Raw genomic sequence first — 19985 nt, 5'->3', positions numbered from 1 at the left:
TGTGGGATGGGATGCTGACAGTTTAATGTGGCTATTTTTCCCTCTGCTCACTCCTATTTCTTTCACTCCCCCACAGCTGTGATCCTAAGGAAAGTTCTTGATCAATCTTTGCATGGAACACTTCATCTCAGAGTCTGAATCCTGGGGAAACTCCACTTTTGACAAAGTCTGAGCAAGAGACAAGGTGTTATGGAATATAGATGGAGAGGGTTCTCTTGGGAACAAAAATGCATAGGTGAGGGGATGAAGGAGCACTCTGCAGTGCCAGGCAAGCTTCCTTCTGGTTGAAAAAAAAAAAAAAGTGCTATCTCAATTATTCATGATACTGGGAGTCTGCTCAGTTGTCATGTCCAAGCCTGTAACAGCTTCCATGAAAATCAATGAAAAGTTAGATTAGCAGTAATCAGATAGGAAAGTGGACAATGAGTGATTTAGTCTCTGGGGATAAACTGTAGGCATGGGGACATGTCCTTCCTCTTTCAATGTATCAGGCTAAGTTGGGATGAAAATAAAAAATCATATATACACAGTCATTGTTGCTTTCTCAGGATTCCCCAGGCAATGCAGGGAACTGCATAGGTTAATTTTCCAAATAGAAGACTTTCTTTTGAAAGGCAAAAGCTTTTTAGAAATTTCAATCATGTGTACAGAAATAATTCCAACATATACTAGAAATCATGCCTTCTTAAACAGAGAATTCTCTGGCTAGTTGACATTCTACATTTCTACCTCACTCTGTGTGGCACAAATGTTCTTGGATGCCAACTGTATTTTGAGCAGCAAGGCCCTAAAGCCATCAATGGATATAACTATCTTTGCCCTTAGCATGTGATGACCTAAGACTGTTCTCTTATTAATAATATGTGTTTATCTCATTTTTAAGAATGTACCATCAAGCTTAAAATAAAATGCAGACCTAGAATGAATTGTTTAGTCCAAACACTTCATTTTAAAGCTAAGAAAACTGGTGCCCAAGAAGATTATATGATTTATGTAAAGTCTCTTGACTGGTTAGTGGCAAAGACAGGGTTTTAAATACTGTTTCTCTGAGTACATGTTTCCTCCCAATTTTTAAATTCCCTACTAATTTGTTGCTCCTTTTCTATGCCAGACTGAAAATTCAGAAAACTAATATTGTTAGAATTCCATGCAAAAGTAAACAGTCTCTAACAAAGGGTCTTGTCAACTTTCCTATGAACAAAGTCGAAAAAATTCTAAGTAATAATTAGACTTTGGTGCCTTCTACACATGAGCTCTTTTTTTTTTTTTTTTGCTAAATCATGAAATTTGGATGGTTTTCTGGATGGTTGAAGTCATCTCTAAATAGGGTATTGTCACCTGATTAAATTAAAAAGAATTATAAAAATCGCCTGATTTAGAAAAAACAAACAAAAACAAAATTTTAATATCAGAGCAACAAATAATTTTTTAGCATAAGCGTGTCTTGAGTATAAAGTAGAAGTTATTTACACTTAACATTTATTCACTGTTTATCTGAAATACTTTTTTTTTTGCAATCCGAAGTTGGAAAGATGTAAGAATGCACAATAAAAGAACAGATCAAATAAAGAAAAATAGAGACCACTAATAAAAAAGAATAAAGGAATGGAGGAAAGGATATCCTATCTAATAATAGACAAATATGCAAATTGACCATACCTCTGACACACCCACAAGCAATGCCCACAAGCCACACCCACCATCCAATCAGAGCGAGTATGCAAATTAACCCAACCAAGATGGCTACAGCCACAGAGAGCAAGGTTTCCTAGGTAATAGAGGAAGCCAAGCTTTCTGCCTGCCCTTGCCAGGCCTAAGCCTCCACTCAAGCTACAAAGTTTCAATTATAGAAGGTAAACAAATTCAAACAGAAATGGTGGCAGAATGGAGCTTGAGAGAGCAGGCCAGGGTTGCTCCTGGCAACAGGGGAAGCAAAGCTTTCTGCACACCCTAGCCGGGCCCACCCGCTTAAGGCTACAAAGTTTCAATTATAACCCCAACAGAAATGGCTGCCGGCCGCGGAGGGAGCCCCAGGCTTGACTCCGCTCCAGGCTACAAAGTTTCAATTGTAAAAGGAAAATAAATTCCAGATACCAGGACCTCTGCTTGGGTTGCCAAGGGGCATGGCCAGCCTGCAAACCACCACAGGCCCCTCGCTCAGGCCGCCCCACGTCCCAAGGGAACCCCACCCTGATCAGGGACACCCTTCAGGGCAAACCAGCTGGGCCCCACCCCTGTACCAGGCCTCTATCCTATCTAATAAAAGAGTAATATGCAGATTGATCATCACTGCAACACACAATATAGCTGCCCCCATGTGGTCAAAGATCCTGCCCCCATGTGGACACAAGATGGCCAGTAGGAGAGGGCAGTTGGGAGGCACCCGGCCTGCAAGGGAGGGCAGTTGAGAAGGACCAGGCCTGCAAGGGAGGGCAGTTTGAGGTGATCAACCCTGCAGGAGAGGGCAGTTAGGAGTGACCAGGCCGGCAGAGGAGGGAAGTTGGGGGCAAACAGGCTGGCAGCGGAGTGGTTAGGGAGTGATCAGGCTGGCAGGCAGAAGCAGTTAGGGGCAATCAGAAAGGCAGGCAGGCAAGCAGTTGGGAGCCAGCAGTCCTGGATTGTGAGAGGGATGTCCGACTGCCCGTTTAGGCCCGATCCCCTAAACGGGCAGTCGGACATCCCTCGAACAGTCCCAGATTGGAGAGGGTACAGGCTGGGCTGAGGGACAACCCTCCCTCTGTGCACGAATTTCGCGCACCGGGCCTCTAGTTATAGATAATTTTAACAAACATAAGAGAGAGAAATGTTAAGTTTGTAGACACTTTTTGACCAACAAATAGAGAATACACATTTCTAACACAAACTGGTCCTTAATTTCTGAATGAATAAAGGCTCACTATTTAAGTGCTTCCTAATAAAATGTAGGGCCATGAAGAGGACAAATAAAAATATCTCATAATGACACACAGATGTCATAATAATAAAGTTGTTATAGTCTGAAAAATCAGTGCTAGAAACTAACAAAATGCTTTTAAAACCCCATGATTTTAAAAAGAAATTATGAGATATTTTAAAATACTTAGGGCATATTGATAATGAAAGTAGTATATGTTGACATTCATAGGCTGCAATTACAGGTGTACTTAGAGGGGGGAAATTAAGGAACAATGAAAACAAATTATTCAAGGATTTAATACAAGAAGCTAACCAAGAATGTAGGTGTAAATCCAGAGACACAGAAAGAGAAGAAATGCTAAAGATAAGAATAGAAATCAGTGAGTTATCAAACTAGAATGATAAAAGAAATAACGAAAACTGAAAGCTAGTTTTGAAGAAATCCCAGGCACGAGTAATCAGAAGAAAAAAAGAGAAAAATAAAGTCCAAAAATATATAATGTAAAGGGATTGATCACTGTAACTAATATAAAAATACATTATGAACAGCTATCAGCACTAAATTTGAACATGTGGAAGAAATTAATACATTTATGGAAATATCAAATAGTCCAAAATTGGAAATGAAAAATTGAATATTTTAATAAAAACCAAAGTCATTTAAATGACAATCATAAATCTTTTCTCTAAGAAGCACAGGCCCAATTGGTTTTATAGGTGGGTTCTGCCAAATTTTGAAGGAATGGGTAACTCCTATTTGATACATGTCATTTCAGAAAATTTAAAAAAGGGGAAACTGTCCAATTTTATAAGGCTTGTATAATCTGAATATTCAAAAAAGAAAAATATAAACTAATTCCACCTATGAATACAAATGCAAAGATCCAAAATAAAAATTAACCAATAAAATCCAAGAATATATTTTTAAAATACCATAAACAAGTAAATTTACTTCATGAAGGCAAAAATGATTTGATATCTAAAAAGTAAAACACATCTATCGATGTGATTCAACATAATGATGGATCAAAGGAGAAAAATCACGTGATGTCAAATGATGAAAATCAAGTGTTTGATTATTTCAGCTCATATACACCAGTATGTTTTTCAAGAAACAGAAGAAATTATCTAAGGCTTATTCTGAAATTTACATGGAAAAATAAGTGTTCATAAATAATAGCTAATGCAATTTTTAAAATGTGCAAAAAGTGAAGAGGAGATTTATATAGTAAACGTTATAGAAATACATAGCCAGCATCGTACTCAAAGGGCAAAAACTACAGCATGGCCCTTAACATCGGGAATAAGACAGGAATGACCACTTTTGCCACTCTAATTCAACATAGTAGTGGAAGTCCTAGCCACAGCAACCAGACAAGAAGAAAAAATAAAAGGCATCAAAAAATTGGAAAGAAGAAGTAAAGCTGTCACTATTTGCAGATGGCATGAAACTGTATATAGAAATCCCTAGAGATTCCACCAAAAAAACTACTAGAACAATCATGATCAGTGACCAATTCCATCACTTCTTTCAAAATCTATCACTGATTAGTCACTGTATCCCTGCCCTTCAGTTCATACAGAGACAGAAAAGTGTGTAGTTGTGTTGCCTCCATCTCCCAGTGATAAAACCACATGGCATTTTACAAAAATTGATAATCAGAAGAGGAAATTTGCCAACAAGAATAAAAGTGCAGCAAACAAATGAACAAACAAAAAGAAAAGATAATGGAGGAGGTGAAATCTGAATTAAAGGTAAATAGAGTAATAGAAATATTAGCTGACTGCGGGAATGCTGGGGCCACAGCCATTGGAGAGACTCTAGGTGTCCAGCCAGAGGAGCTCAGTGAATTTGAACTTGTCAGTGTGAACAAGAGAAGTGGTGCTGACAAAAAGGATGAAGATACCCAGAGTGAATGAGTCCAAGAAAAAAAATCGCCTTAAAAAAAGCCCTCAGAATTATTTTATAACCTTGAAAGCTTAAAAAAGGATTTAATTTTTTTCTTCAAAGAAAACTCCAGGTTCAAATAGTGTCACTGATGAATACCTCCCAAATTAATACCAACCTTGCATAAAATATTCCAGAGGATTGGAGAAAAAGAAAACTTATTTTAGGAATTAAAATCTAGCCTTCATCATAAAACCCGACAAGATGGTAAACTATAAGAAAATTGGGAGCCAAGCTCTAATGAACATAGATGAAAAATCACTTAAAATATCCACAAAATCATTTCCCAAATTACTGACAAAAGATCACATCACCTTCAAGTTGTTGTTTTTTTTTCCAGGTATGTAAGATTGGTTCACATTTAAAAGTTTATCAAAGTCAAGACACTGACAGGACAAAGGATAAAATAATAAGAACATCACAGATGCAGAAAAGCATTTGATAGAATAAAAACTGCCTTTTGACCAAAAACTATAAAATATTAAAAGAAACTGAAGATTTAATTAACTGAAAGAACATATTAGAAGACTAATATGTTAAAGAGAAATCTCTCCCCAAATTGACATAAATTCAATGAAATCCCAATTAAAACTGCATCAGATTATTTTTTCCACATGTGGAAACTGAAGCTGATTATAGTATGTATATGGAAATTCAAAGGACCAAAAACAACCAATACTTTCTAGGAAAAAAGAAAGTTTTAGAACTTACATTATCAGATTTTAAGACTCATCAAAAACATTCAGGTAGTAAGAGTGTAATGTCGATGCAAGAACATACAGATCAGGAGAACAGAATAAAAAATGAATAAGCAGAACAAACTGAAACCAGAGGGGGAGCCTTTACATACCCTTAATTTCAGAATGTCTGAAATTAAGGTGTCAGATACCACATTTGGTGAAAATGTGAAGCAATTGCAATATTCATAAGCCTCTGATGGAAGTATAACTACTGTGAAAAAATAAGTGGGATTATCTACTGAAGCTGGTCAATTGCCTATCTATGATCTAGCAGTTCCAAATCTATTCAACTATTTATATACATTCACCACAAAAAGTATACCGAAAGTTTATGGGAGAACTATGTGTAATATAATAGAGAAAAACTAAAAACAATCCACGTGCTCATGAATATGGATAAATAAAGTGTGATGTATCTATGCACTGGAATGCGACATTGTAATGATGAAAGTACATACTGTAAAGGTTCTCACAAGAAGTTCAAAACCAGACAAAACTAACCTATGGTGCTAGAAGTACAAATAGTAAATACCTCTGTGGCATAATAACTGAGGAGAATGACAGAACCTTTTGCGGGTGATGGTAATGTTCTGTTTCTTGATCTGTGTGGTGGTTAGAGTGTATACTTTGCAAAAATTCATTCATCTGTGCATTTCTGATCTTGGTACTTTCCTGTATGTCACACTTCGATAAACTGATTACTTAAAAAGAAGCATAAATTTCAAAAATAGGTGAAAACAAATCCAAAATGTAAACACATTGAGATGACAAAAGGAAATATTCTGATAAGTCATTCCAATGAATCATGTGTAAACACACACAGTACACATATGTGCACACATATGTGCATACATATGTATAGACACATGTATAATCTATCTGCAGCTTTCATAAACAACACACACACACACACACACACACACACACACACATATATATATATATATATATATATATATATATATATATATATATATATATATATATATATTTGGGCCACTTACTTTGAGCCAAACCTCATCTTCTCTTTCCAGGCTACCTTCAAGCTGCTCACTGCCTTCCTCCCCAGATCTGTTTCCACTGGAGACACAGGGAAGCCAGCCAGGAAGGGGTCGGTGGTCCAGTAAATCTGGATGGTAGGATGTGCAAATCTGAAATGCAATTTCAACCAAAAATTAAATGTGGAGGGTGAAAGATAAGATGAGGAAACTCTCCAGTTCAAAACCAAAGTTTTCCTCTCTTTCTGAGTGCCTAATAGTTGCATTATTGGGAGAAAACTTTTCTCAGTGTAGAGGAATGTCTCAGCCATCTCCATTAGCCTCCAGAGAGAACTTGCCTGGGTAGAAAAACACATGTGCCAACTCTCAGCCCACCGTCAACCAGGGGATCTTGCCCCAAAATAGTCCTGGCACGTTTAAGGCAACTGTTTCTGGAATTAGCCAGGGAAGTCTGTCCAGGATGATGGTTAGATCTTTACCTTGCAGCACCTACTTGCCCCAGGAGAGAGGCTACTGACTCAGGGAACAGCTGAGCTTTCAGATGGGCAAAGGAGCCAGAGGTGAGAAACTCCAGGACGTTTCTTCCACTTCACTGAGGGAAGACAGCTATGAAGCAGGAATTTTAGGGGGACACATAGGCAGGCTTAGGGATTTTTTAGAATTGGGGTCCATGGAAAGCAAGGGGCTGCAGACTGGGAGAAGGTACATTTCCATAAGACAAGGAGGCCAAGTGCAGTTACATTTCCATAAGACAAGGAGGCAGCAACAGGTATATTTACATAAGACAAGGGAACTGGAAGTAACCAAGAAAGGTCACATTTACAAAATAAAGAGAAGGAAGCCCTTCATTCAGAAGGAAGGAGGGTTGGGGGGGTGGGGGGAGAATGTGAGGTTTGACCTTTGAGCCCAGGAATTACTATAGTAACCAGTCTAAGGGAATAGTGACCAATCAGAGGGGATATCAAGGCACCAAGTTCTGCAGCCTTTATAAGCCGTGGGGAAAAAGAACCAAGTGGGACTCTCTCCCCTCCCCACGTGGGAGTCAGTTCAGGGACTTTTTCCCCTCCCTACTTGGGAGTCCATTCTGTGGGACTCTTCCCCCTCCCCACATGGGAGTCTGTACTTGTTCTTCAATAAATATCCATCTTTGCTATACCACTTTTCTGTCCATGGATTCATTCTTCGATTCCGGCGGACAAAGAATCCGGGTTCCAGTCCAAAAAATTTGGTATCAGATAGACTAAAAGCCACTTTAAAAAACTGTCACTAACAGAATCTCCCAACTTTCCTGGCTTCCTGGGCACCAGAACTCTTGAGAAAAATGCCAGAGTTGGGCTGAGGGAGTGTGGCCAACGTGGCTAGTTGCCTATCCATATCCATTTCACCTTATTTTTATATTAACAAACTCCAGTTTTGTTTCAGGGGACAGTGTATCTCGCTATAAATGCCATCTCCTCAGGGTCCCTTACAACTAAGAGTGATTACGTGACCTGGGTCTGACCAAAAAGATGTTGGTGGAAGTCTACAATGTTGAACTTCCAGGAAAGCCGCTATTTACCCAATAAAAAATAGGTGCTAGCCTGAACTTACTTCCCTTCTTCCTGCTGGAAATGCCTACTTCATGCCTTGAAGAACAGCAATCACTTTACCAGCAAAAGGAAGAAAGTTGCAAGCCAAGGATGCAAAGAACTAGACCCCAGGAGACATCTGGGTCTTTGATGAGTTTCCAGAACTGGAACAGGAACCTTGGTTGGTCCCTCAATCTCCTGGGGATATCTCCACAAGTCTAAAATCCAGCAATTTCACCCTGGCCTAAAATACTTAGAGCATTAAATATCACTTATCTGGAAAGGAATGTATTGCCCATTGTTATGTTGAATGGAAGAGTTTATTTGGCAACAGACACACCAGAAATAGTAGCCAACAGCCAAGCTCTTAATCTGCTTTTCAATATTCAACTATAATTCATAGAAGTTAATATTTAGAGTCCTCAGAGGATCTATTTATTTAGATGGATATTCTAAAAAAAAATGTACACAAAAGGTTTGTTGTTAGTACTCTAGAGTTTCTTCAATAATAAGAATTCTTTAAATCAAATTATATTTTGCTTTTTAATACACACTGAGTGGCCAGATTATTAAGATCTCTGAACGCATAATAATCTGGCCACTCAGTGTATATCCTAAATAATAAAAGGCTAATATGCAAATTGTCCCCTCGACCAGGAGTTCGACCAGCAGGCAGGCCAGCCAACCGCCCAGGTCCCCTCCCCCTGGCCAGGCTGGCCGGACCCCACCTATACACACACACACACACACACACACACACACACACACACACACACACACACTGAGTGGCCAGGTTATTATGCGTTCAGAGATAATAATAATCTGGCCACTCAGTGTATATTTTGTTTTTAATCTATTTTTATTGATTTTAGAGAGGCAGGGAGATGGAGAGAGAGATAGAAACATCAATGATGAGAGAGAATTATTAATTGGCTGCCTCCTGCACACCCCCTACTGGGGATTGAGCCTGCAACCCCGCAATCTGGGCATGTGCCCTTGAGTGGAATCAAACCTGGGACCCTTGAGTCCACAGGCTGATGTTCTTGCACTGAGCCAAACCAGCTAGGGCTTTAATATATATATTTTTAAATTTTACTTGATCTTTGTAGTAAATCATTGAGTTGAATACAAAATGATTAGTATACCCATTTTATGTATGAGAAAATGGGCCCAGAGAGGTTAACTGACTTGTCAAATGTCACGTAGTAATAATAATAGTTATACTGGTGGATCTGGTAGTGTAATCCAAGCATTCAGACTCTTTCCTGCTGCTGCTTCTTTTTAAAAAATAAATTATCTCAAACACAAAGCCCAAATGTAATTTTTAATATGTGTACTTCTAAGGTTAATTTTGAGTTGGTTCTGTATACCTAGAAGCCAACCACTACATAGTCAGATAAAAACTGACGAGAGTTCGTGGGTGAGGCGGGGGTGGATAAGATTTGATTGCCAGTCTAAAAGCTTTTCTAGACTAGCTTATCTCATTCTTAGTCCAGTAAGGACCAAATGTGATGCCAAAGTCAGGAGAAAAATGTCACTACACAATTTTCTCAGACTTGACTCTTCTGGCTTAACTTACTGTGGAATGAGGTTCTCCTGTTACCAAGGAAACAGGACACTTGTTCTTGTCTTCATGAGCGGAGTAAGCGTGGGTAGCCCACTGATCCAGGTATCCGCTGGGAGTGTAGAGGCCACAGTCTATGAGGCTGGTTTCCTTCTCAAAAGGTTCGCATATCCCATCTCCCTCAAAGACATAGCACAGGCTTGGCTCTCCTGCCAAAAAATATTATATGACATTTGAAAATGTGTTTTTATATATGTCATGTAAAAATAACTACATTTTTTTCACCAACCCATTAGAGAATCCCATAATTGACAGTCTAAATGCCCACCCCAAACATGCAGAACACACACACACACACACACACACACACAACCCTAAAGAAGCAGAATTCTTTTCCAATGGGAAAGTGGTAGAATCCACCTATATAATAAAGGTATAGAAAGGGGTGGGATTGGGGGAGAAGAAACAGGGAGAAAAATATTGGCTGTGGGCTGGATGAAGAAATAAATTTTAAGGAATAGCTGATCAAGATATTTAGGGGACCCTGGGGATATTAGAAAAGTGGATAAAAGAAGAAAGAGAATTTAAATAAATGATATGTTTTAGATATTTGGGTCCCTTTCATAGTTTTTGAAATATTAAAGCATTTGAGGGACTGCTTTTCAATTACTTTTCACTGCTGAATTGTGTGTTTTTAACTTACTAGGCAACTGATCTGAAATTGGACAATTTGGGCTCCAGGTTTACAAGGGTTACTACCTATTGTTTCTTTTAGTCTCACAGAAATCATGTGAGGTATGTGTTTTCTGTTGGTTTCATATATAGGAAACCTGAGTCTCCGTGATTTTGAGTAACTTGTCAAAGTCCCTTGATTCATATGCCATAGAGCTTGGATTTGAGCCAAGCTTACATAATGGGGGTTTAGGGGATTCCCATTACTCCACCCTGCCTCAAGCTCAGACAGGACTGACCCATACTCGCTCATAGGATAACTCTAACTAAGTGAATAGTACTTAGCTATTACTCTGTAAACTAGCCTCAAATGTAGAAAGCTGAGGGGCAATCATAAAACCATTTATTAAGTTCTAATGCTTTTTCTACCAAAATGTGGGGCAATTATTATTAGCAGCACAATTCTAATTTCGCACTTCTACTTTAACTGCACATGAAAACAAAATCACGATTCAAACTAAACAACCCATAGATACACACTCAATAACATCATTACTGAAATGTACCGTTACTATACCAGTCATTTTAATTCTTCACAGCAATACCACAAGGCTTTTCCAGTAATATTCACAGCTCATTAACGTGTTTGTTAATCATTTTCCTTAATAATTTATTCAAATCTAAGATCCTTCTGTGGTAAATTGAGCTTTACTTGCACTGTTCCAAGGACTTGGTTCTAAGCCTATTTGGGGCTTTAGATTCCTGCATTTCATTAAGCCTAGGGCTTGTTCAAATCATTCCCCAGAGCCAATATATGTGTATTTGGAATGACTTCCCCATGATGATTCTCTCTCTCCCTCTCATAATAGATACATATACATATGTATTTATGTACATAAACATGTATATATTTTAGACATACGTACATATATATGTTTCTTTTATAATGTATATATTGTTTATAATATATACTAGAGGCCCAGTGCACAAAATTCGTGCATGGGTGGGGTCCCTAGGCCTGGCCAGCAATCAGGGCCGATCAGGGCCTGCTGGCCGGGGGTACAGACACGGGGGAGGCACAGGGCATGGGAGGTTGGCTGCGGCCCCAAGGAGGGAGCTGGCCCTCGGTCCCCCTGGGAAAGGGGCTGCATCTGCCGCCACCCACCCCCAGTTCCCCGTCACAGCCCAGGGCCCGGCCCCAATCAGGTGATTGGGGCCTGCCAGCCAGGGGGAAGGACCACAGAGGTTGGCCAGCTAGGGGAGGTTGGCTGTGGGAGCACACTGACCATGCTCATGACCAGTTCTTCCGGTTGTTCCGGTCGGTAGGTCATTTAGGCTTTTATATATATAGATATTTCTTTTGTTTTTCTATTTATTAACCAGTGACTGTTTCTTCTTGCTTCTCTATTTTTTTTTATCATATACTTAAAATTTTTGCCTCTGTCTTTTTCAAATCCACCTAAAAAAATAACAGACACTTTTAAAACCCATTTCACAATAATTTCTTCAAACCTAATCTTTGGAGAAATAATGAAATAGAACTATATGCTTAGCCTACTAGAAATGTACTATTCACTGAAACAGATGTCTAACTGTGGAATATATCATGTTTAACTTCACCCTGTAAAAGTTAGGTGCAGTCTTACTGGAGTTAGAAACTCAGGAAATATGAGCCAAATTTATGGGGATCAGATGTGATAGCAACCAAGTGAGGTTGGCTCTGAAGTCAAATGAGATTTGAGCTGCACTAGAGAAGGCACAGTGTTTGGGAGCAGGGAGGAGAGAGAGAGACTTACTATATGTGTTCAATATAAGCCCTCTAAGTATGACAAAAAGAGATGATGCAAACAGAGGTGGGATTAACAAATAGTTGTGTACACAAGGGGGCAGGTAGTGGGTTCGACATATTCTGCACATCCAGACCACATCTGGAGTCTTGAATTCCTTTCTGGACATTGACCACATGAGGCATGCCAGGTCAGGATAAATGGGGAAGCATCCGGAAACCTAAGCACCTGATGAGGCATTTGGATTGGAAAGGAGAATAATGGGGAGGCATTTCTGAATGGTAGTCAAATCAAACCATGCAGGGGGGATGATCCTCTGTAGTTTCACAGCAAGAAGAAAGCACCTGACCAGCATTAGGAAAGCTGTGTCCCAGGCCTGGCTTTGAGGGGGCTTCGCTGTAATGCTATGGATGGATGACTGAAATGCTCCCAGCCTCAGTTTCCAAACCAAGAAGGAGAGGAGAATCTGATGGCAGATAAAGCCATTTTTAAATAGAACAGTATGTTTCAAGGTGCATTATTCACTGCTAGAAGGTGCCCATCACTCAGGAGGTGTATAAGGAAGCTGGACGCACGTCACTATTGGCCTGTATACAGGCAGGGAGCAGGGTGTCTCTAGGCTCATGGTACTAGTTGGATGGATGGAAGACTACTAAGATCCTATGATTTTATGACTCGGTTCTAGAGAGCAGGGGCATTTGTGTATTCTGTGCAGTACTTAACACCTTAATAAATTCTACATAATTATAATTATAGCCTACTTTATCTTAAGATTTAGGGACATGAAAATACTTTTAAATGCACTATTTATTTAAATAACTTTGTTGAGTGGTTATGCCCACAGAATCACACAATGTATGCAGATGGGAATGGGAAGACAGTCTACTTCTAAGAAATCTGCTGATGACAGTTTTTATCATATTTGGGAAAAGGGTGGCCTCTCTGAGTGGCATGAGTCTAGAGGCAAAGCCACCTCATTCTAACTCATTACCAGTGATTCTCCAAGATTAAGAAATGTTATGGCCCACGGTCATGCTTCATGATCTTATCCATGAAACACAGCACTCCCTTTGGCTTAGAATGATCCCTTACCTTATTTTTCTGTAGAATCCATAATGATTGGGCTACTTTGCTGACATTGATATTAGACATGAGGATCCAGGAGAAATCCTTGGCAACATTAATCTAGGGGGCAGTATAACCTAGTGGTTTAACATGCAGATGCTAGAGCCATACCTCCCTGGCTCAAATTCTGATGTCACCACCTCCAGCGGTATAAGAGAAAGCAAGATACCTAAGGTCCCTGGTCCTTGGTTTAGTGACCTTGTACTTAGAGTAGGGATTAAATGAGATAATATATGTGAAACAATTAGTGCCTGGCACACAACAGACCCATCAAATGTCACTGTCATTATTATCATCATCACTAAGCTGTATGGTACAGGATATCAAGAGTTCACAAAAAATAAGACATGGGGATACCTCTAAACCTAGAACATGAGCCTGCACAGGTGTTCCTAAACTCACCTGCACAGTTAAAGCCTTCCTCAAGGTTGCATGTCCTTGAGCAGCCGTCTCCGCTCAGAAGATCTCCATCGTCACACTCTTCGCCCAGGTTCCTAGAAGGTAAAAACAGACATATATTAGTACATACACATAGAAAATGGTTTCTCTTTCTCACTACCATCATTTTTACTTCTTTTGTATATTAAAAAGTACATGTATGAATGATTTCACATATACATGGAAAATAAAGAAATAAATGAACAAACAAAACAGAAGTAGACTCATAGATACAAAGAACAGACTGATGGTTGCCAGAGGGGAGGGGTGTTGGAGGCTGAGTGAAAAGTGGGGAGGTATTAAGAGTACAAATTGGGCCCTAGCCGGTTTGGCTCAGTAGATAGAGCGTCGGCCTGCGGACTGAACGGTCCTGGGTTTGATTCCAGCCAAGGGCACATGCCAGGGTTGTAGGCTTCATCCCCAGTAGGGGGCGTGCAGGAGGCAGCCTATCAATGATTCTCTCTCATCATTGATGTTTCTATCTCTCTCTCACTCTCCCTTGCTCTCTGAAATCAATAAAGAAATATATATTTTTTAAAAAGTGCACAAATTGGTAGTTACAAAATAGTCAAAGTGCAGTTTAGGGAGTATAGTCAATAATACTGTAATGACAATGTATAGTGCCAGGTGGGTACTAAAAATATCATGGGGGAGGGACACTTTTTAAGTTAAATATTGCCTGACCACAAAACTTATATAAAATAATATTGAATATCAACCGTAATTAAAAATTTTAAAAACTGCAAGCTGGAAAAAAAAGTGGAAGCTAGGAGAATGCTTTCACACACACACACACACACACACACACACACACACACACAAATTAAGTATACAGACAAACATAGAATTAAGCAATGATAGTTGACTGGCATGTCTGGTGGGAATTCCTCTAATGCAAAGTAGCTCATGGCTCAGAAACATCTAGAAGACCCATGTGGGTCCTAATGGTGTTTCTAGTAAGTTGTCTTGAGCTAGAAAATGCCAACCAGCCTGTTATGAATGAAATCTGAGAAGTAGTGCAGTGGATTTGGTGAGGAGGAAATTGCTTGTGATAGGTGGGTCTGTTTTCTGTTCATTTTTATCTATTTCTTTGTTTTCACTGTTTTGTTCCATCTGTATGCAATTGTTGTTAGAGTTAAGATTTTGTAGGAGTGAAGTCTGTCTATATACCAAGAGACTCAGTGACAATTGCAGCTTTCCCTCAGTTCAGGCATCTCTAAGGCTGCCTCACTCCCTACTACCACTTCATGGCAGCTAACATGTATTGCACGGCAGAAACATACAGGATGGGGCAAAAGTAGGTTTACAGATGTTCCTATCCTATATAATAAAAGCCTAATATGCAAATTTCCCCCTCAGGCAGTCGTTTGACTGTGAGTTCGACTGCTCACTGACATGCGCTGACCACCAGGGGTCAGTGCAGAACATGGCAGGTGTCAGCTATGTGCTGCGACCTCTTGCCGGCTACTTGGGGGCGATGGTGACGGGACAGAGGTGTGGTGAAAATGCTGGGTATCTGCCAAGCTCGCTCTCACTCCCCCTGCTACCCTGCCCTGGACTACAGGGCTCATGTGCTGAGGAACCCCCCTACACTCAGGTGCCGGGCGCCTGCATGGCCTCTTCCAGGTGAGCTGGGCAGCAGCCACCGGGACCACAGGGGTTGGTCAGGCTCCTTGTGGGTTTGCCCTGGAGCTGGTCTGTGAGGCTGGCCAGGAGAGAGCGCGCTGCCCGCCTGGCTTCCATGCTGCATCGCTGGGCAGCCCAGAGACCCACACTGTGCCCCGGCCCGCGGCATCTGGCCGCACTCACTACATCTCTGCGTGGGGACTTGGGCGCCATGACTCAGGTGGAGGGGGGCACACAGGGGCTCAGGGGCCCATGTGCTGCCCAGGGCCCAGAGGTTAGCTGAGACCTGCCCTTCCATGCCAGACACTCATGCTTTGATTGCCGGCCAGGCCTATGGACTGCACCCGTACACAAATTCCGTGCACCGGGCCTTTAATGGAAAATAATCTACACTAATAAAAGAATAAGATGCAAATTGACCATACCTTTGCGACACCCACCAGCCAATCAGGAGTGAGTATGCAGATTAACCCACAAAGATGGAGGGTTAATTTGCAGAGCAGCTGGGGGCAGGGCAGGACGCTAGCATCATCACCATGGTGACAACACAGGTGTTCCGCACCGCCGCAGCCGCTCCGGGACTCTGGGCAGCCTGGGAAGGCGGAAAGGTGGCTCTGGCCGGAGCGAAGGCGGTGCCGGCAGCCAGGGGAAGGAAGGCCCATTCTTGCACGAATCTTCGTGCATCAGGCCTCTAGTACAATAATAAATAAATAACAATAAAAGAATAAACTCTGTTTTTTGCATACTAACAACTGTAAACTAACTTTTGCCCCACCCTGTACTGGGAGAAGAAAATTATCATTTTTGTTTTGAACCTCAAAAGCTGATACAATGAACAACTAAATTAGGATTGAGATGTGGAAGTTAGGTTAAAGTGAGGGGTACATGAAGCATGTTATGGGAATAAAATAAATAAACTTGGATTAAAGCCACTTTGAAAGAACCAAGATTCAGCTGTTGTAAAGTAGATTGAGGGTTACCATTGTTTCTCCTTGACTTTTTATCATGTCAAAAATGGACACACATTTTAACTCAGTAGGTAAAGGGTTTTGGAATGCTCAAGTTTTTCGGACCCAATTCATCACTAATAGCTACAACCATTGTTTAAAGTATACCTCCTCAGTGATGGAATGAAGATTAAGTTATTAGACATGAAAATGCTTTGAAATAAATTAAAAATATGATATAAATGCAATTGTATAATAATCATATTTTAAATGGTAAGTTGTAAATGGAGAAAAGATAGATGATATATAAAAATAACATAATTAAGGAAATTAAGGAAACTTCAAGTTCATTTTCATCTTGAAGATACTCTAAACAATATAAGTATATTGTATATACTCTCATGTACTACTGCCTAATAAAAATATGAGACCCATATTATGTATACTTTTCAATTTTCTAGAAGTGGCATTAAGAAGTAAAATGAAACAGGTGAAATTAGTTTGAATAACATATTTCATCTAGTCCAAAATATTGCATTATCAATAACTAGAAAATTATTAATAAGGTACGTTACATTATTTCTTTGTATTCTAGGTCTTTGAAATCTGATGTCTATTTTTCACTTACAACACATCTCAATTCAAACACCTAATCTTTTTTCAGATTTCTTAAAATCTATAGTTGAAACGGTAGATTCACCTACCCAAATTGCTCCAGAGAAATTTAAAGTTTTTCAAATAACTGAATCAAGTTTTGTTTTTTAAACTGACTTCAAATAACTTAAAATTAAAGTTTCTTAGTTATAATTGCCACATTTCAAAGGCTCAGCAGTCACTCTGGCTAGTGGCTCCCATACTGGGCAGCACCCGCTGAATGAATACTGCTTGCAATTGGTGGGCCCTCTGCAGCTTTTGTCTTGGTAGTCTTATTGATCAGTGGTTCCCAAAGTGACAACTTTCAGTTTTTAATAACAAAATTTACTTAAACTAGAGTCTGAGCATGACTTCTTGGGGACCTGTGATTCCCTCAGAATGAATTTCTCGAGTTTTAAATGGTGGATTAAATAACTTGCAATGGCTCCCTCTTGTTTTATTTGTAACTGGGAGTCTCCAGCTAAGGCAAAGCAGCTATTCAGAGACCTCTCCCTGCTGGATGGCAGTACTGAGATTCTTTACAAAGAGGGAATATAGCAGAAGCTTAAAGGAACATTTTGATAAGGAGCAGTGGGAGGCACAGTAGCCAGGCAGGTACTGCCTCAGGTTAAGCTGCTTCAAGGCACAGGAGAGAATGTGCAATGCCAAGTTAGGAAGAGGGACCTTTACTCCTTTTGCCCAGACCCCCAGGCAGATGTGGTATCGTGGGACCTCAAGTCAGCTGCCATCAGAGAACAGCTGTAGGAGAGGCTACAACATAGGACAGAGTGTTTTGTTCGAGGAGGGCTCCACCTGGGTAGGAGTGGGGACCATGCACCCCAAAAACCTCCATTGGTGGGCAGCAGACTTAAAAAGAGGCAGCCAGAGTGGGGAACACATCAGTCAGACTTATTCTGTGCACAGGCGAGGCTTCCCCAGGGAGAAATTCGATTGTGGTGGGGAGGGGAGAGAGGAGGCGGCATGCAGAGACTGAGTGAGGCAAAAGTTGGCAGTTAACTAGTGAGGTTTGGGTATTCAAGTAACCTCAATCACCTCCATATATTACTGAGGTCTGGGAACATTTGGTGTTTATACTTCTATGAAAAGCAATAGGCTTATACTAAAACCTAAGGACCTTAGGAGACTGAGAAGATAAACAATATTCAGTAATTGCTAAATGATGGGGTGGGATCCCAAGAGAGGCTATGGAATTGATTGCTATTAGGGCTTCACGATACAATATATTTTCACCTGGTCTAGGGAATTAAAAATAGGCTAGGTTGTTAGCATGCAAAAATCTAGGATAAATCAGTGTTTCCTACTCTCAGCAGCTTGTGTACATGGCAGGTGATGTCAGAGGAGCATCCAGGATAGGTTGATATAGTGTGACCGCTGGGACATGGGAGTTTTCTGTGCTAAATTTGGGAAAGTTCCAGGCAAACTAAGTGAATTAGTCCTCTAGGTTGATATTGAAAAAGGGCAGCAGATAAAGGAACATAGAATTTTAAGAAACCAAAAGGGGAATTCCACCTTTACATTGGTGATTTTATAGAATAGCTGCAAACTACATTGCATGAAGGTCTTCTAAGGGTCCAATAAGTGGCACTCAGAAAATTAGACTGGCCTTCCTCAGATCACACCGCTAGTTAGGCATGACAGGCCACTGATCCACAAGTATCCTCACATCCTCTTGTAGCATCATTTGACAAGTAATCTTCTTCCCTACAAATGCCTTCCCTGGACCACAGTTGTTCTCTGAAACCTTAAAAGCCACCCACCCATCCCCTAGAGTCAGCCTCAATATCTCAGCATTGTAGGGTCAGATCTAAATAAATGTGGGTCCCTCCTGAACTATGCAGGAATGTGAGTGACCTCACAAGATCACTGCCAGGTCTCAGAGTGCCCTGTCACTTCCTTTTCCAAAACAAGTCCCACTGAAACTGTAGGTGGACCCTCTTGCTCAGAGCAGGGGTCCTGCTCTCACATTTCCATGCACCCAGCACTCACCTGGCCACCTTCCCATCTCCGCAGTAAGGAGCTCCATGAATGTGGCTCAGAGGCGGCGAAGCTTCTCCCAGCTCTGCTCCTGCCACAGCTTGAACTTGGTACTGATATACCTGCCCAGGTGTGACCTCCCTGTGGAAACCAATGGGCTGTGACTACCACATCCAGAATGTTTGCAGGAGTTTAAAATAAATGTTATGGGGAGCATGAATGCTAAACACATGCCATATTTTCTGAAAGCAAAAACCAAGGCACGCAGTCTTTCACAGCAGCAGAATGTTTAAAACCATATTCATTTTGGTATTCCCAGTGCATTGCACATAGTGAGTATGCAGTAAATCAAGGCCAAATTAACAGTGAACTAACAGTCCTACAAAATCTAGGAGGGTGGTATTTCCAGTGTATCTTTACCATGTTAAAAAGTAACACCAACTATTGAAAAAGGAGTGTATTTGCAAAGTAACCAAAGAAAGGGAAGATGAAAGTTCGGAGTTTGGGCTCAGCAAGGCCCTTTTGTGGATTACAGGTTTTTTTGTTTGTTTGCTTGCTTGCTTACTTTTGTCTCTTGAGAAAATTCTTATCTTGGGTACACTGAATGCATAGGGAAAGAGCACTGTCTCCTAGTAGATGAGAACACCTTCCATCATCATTTTGGGGATGCAATAAACTCCATAATTAGAAATGTGTTCAATTACTCCCCACCTCTGAAACTGTCAAAATGCACACGCTCCAGGTGTGGAGTTGCACCAGTTGGCAGCAGAGATGGAAGGAGTCTACCAGGCTCTCTCCAAAGTCCATGTGCACAGATAGGTGGAGAGCATGAGGGAAAGGACATTTAGAAGGGGTAGGGGCTTGACAGGGGGGGCTGCTGGTTCCAGAAACAAAGTCTTCCTTCACCTTAATGTAGTGTAGTGCCTGCCCTGGAAAACTACTGCCAGAGTCCAGGTGGGCTGGTGGGCTGGGAGTGCCTTCAGAGGCAGGATCTCAAAGGGTTGTTAGGACTCCCAGGTGTGGCCACTGTGAGTGTCCTGCCAGGACCT

At 40.8% G+C, this 19985-nt stretch overlaps 1 protein-coding gene across 2 annotated transcripts in view; it reads right to left on the bottom strand.

The window, feature by feature from the left end:
- PAPPA2 (pappalysin 2) overlaps window positions 1-19985 on the bottom strand; it is a gene marked incomplete at its 5' end in the record, with an annotated part of 212529 nt that overhangs the window by 93519 nt on the left and 99025 nt on the right. For both annotated transcript variants that reach the window (XM_079762097.1, XM_079762098.1), the window contains 4 exons: window positions 6588-6734; window positions 9729-9922; window positions 13700-13791; window positions 18949-19077. In XM_079762097.1, the coding sequence (XP_079618223.1) occupies window positions 6588-6734; window positions 9729-9922; window positions 13700-13791; window positions 18949-19077 (562 nt within the window). The remainder of the gene's footprint in view (window positions 1-6587; window positions 6735-9728; window positions 9923-13699; window positions 13792-18948; window positions 19078-19985) is intronic.

Source organism: Cnephaeus nilssonii, assembly GCF_951640355.1.
Source record: "Cnephaeus nilssonii genome assembly, chromosome: 21".
In the NCBI taxonomy this organism is placed as follows: Eukaryota; Metazoa; Chordata; class Mammalia; order Chiroptera; family Vespertilionidae; genus Cnephaeus; species Cnephaeus nilssonii.
The sequence above is the reverse complement of the archived record's forward strand: the minus strand, read 5'-3'. Positions and strand labels throughout refer to the sequence as shown.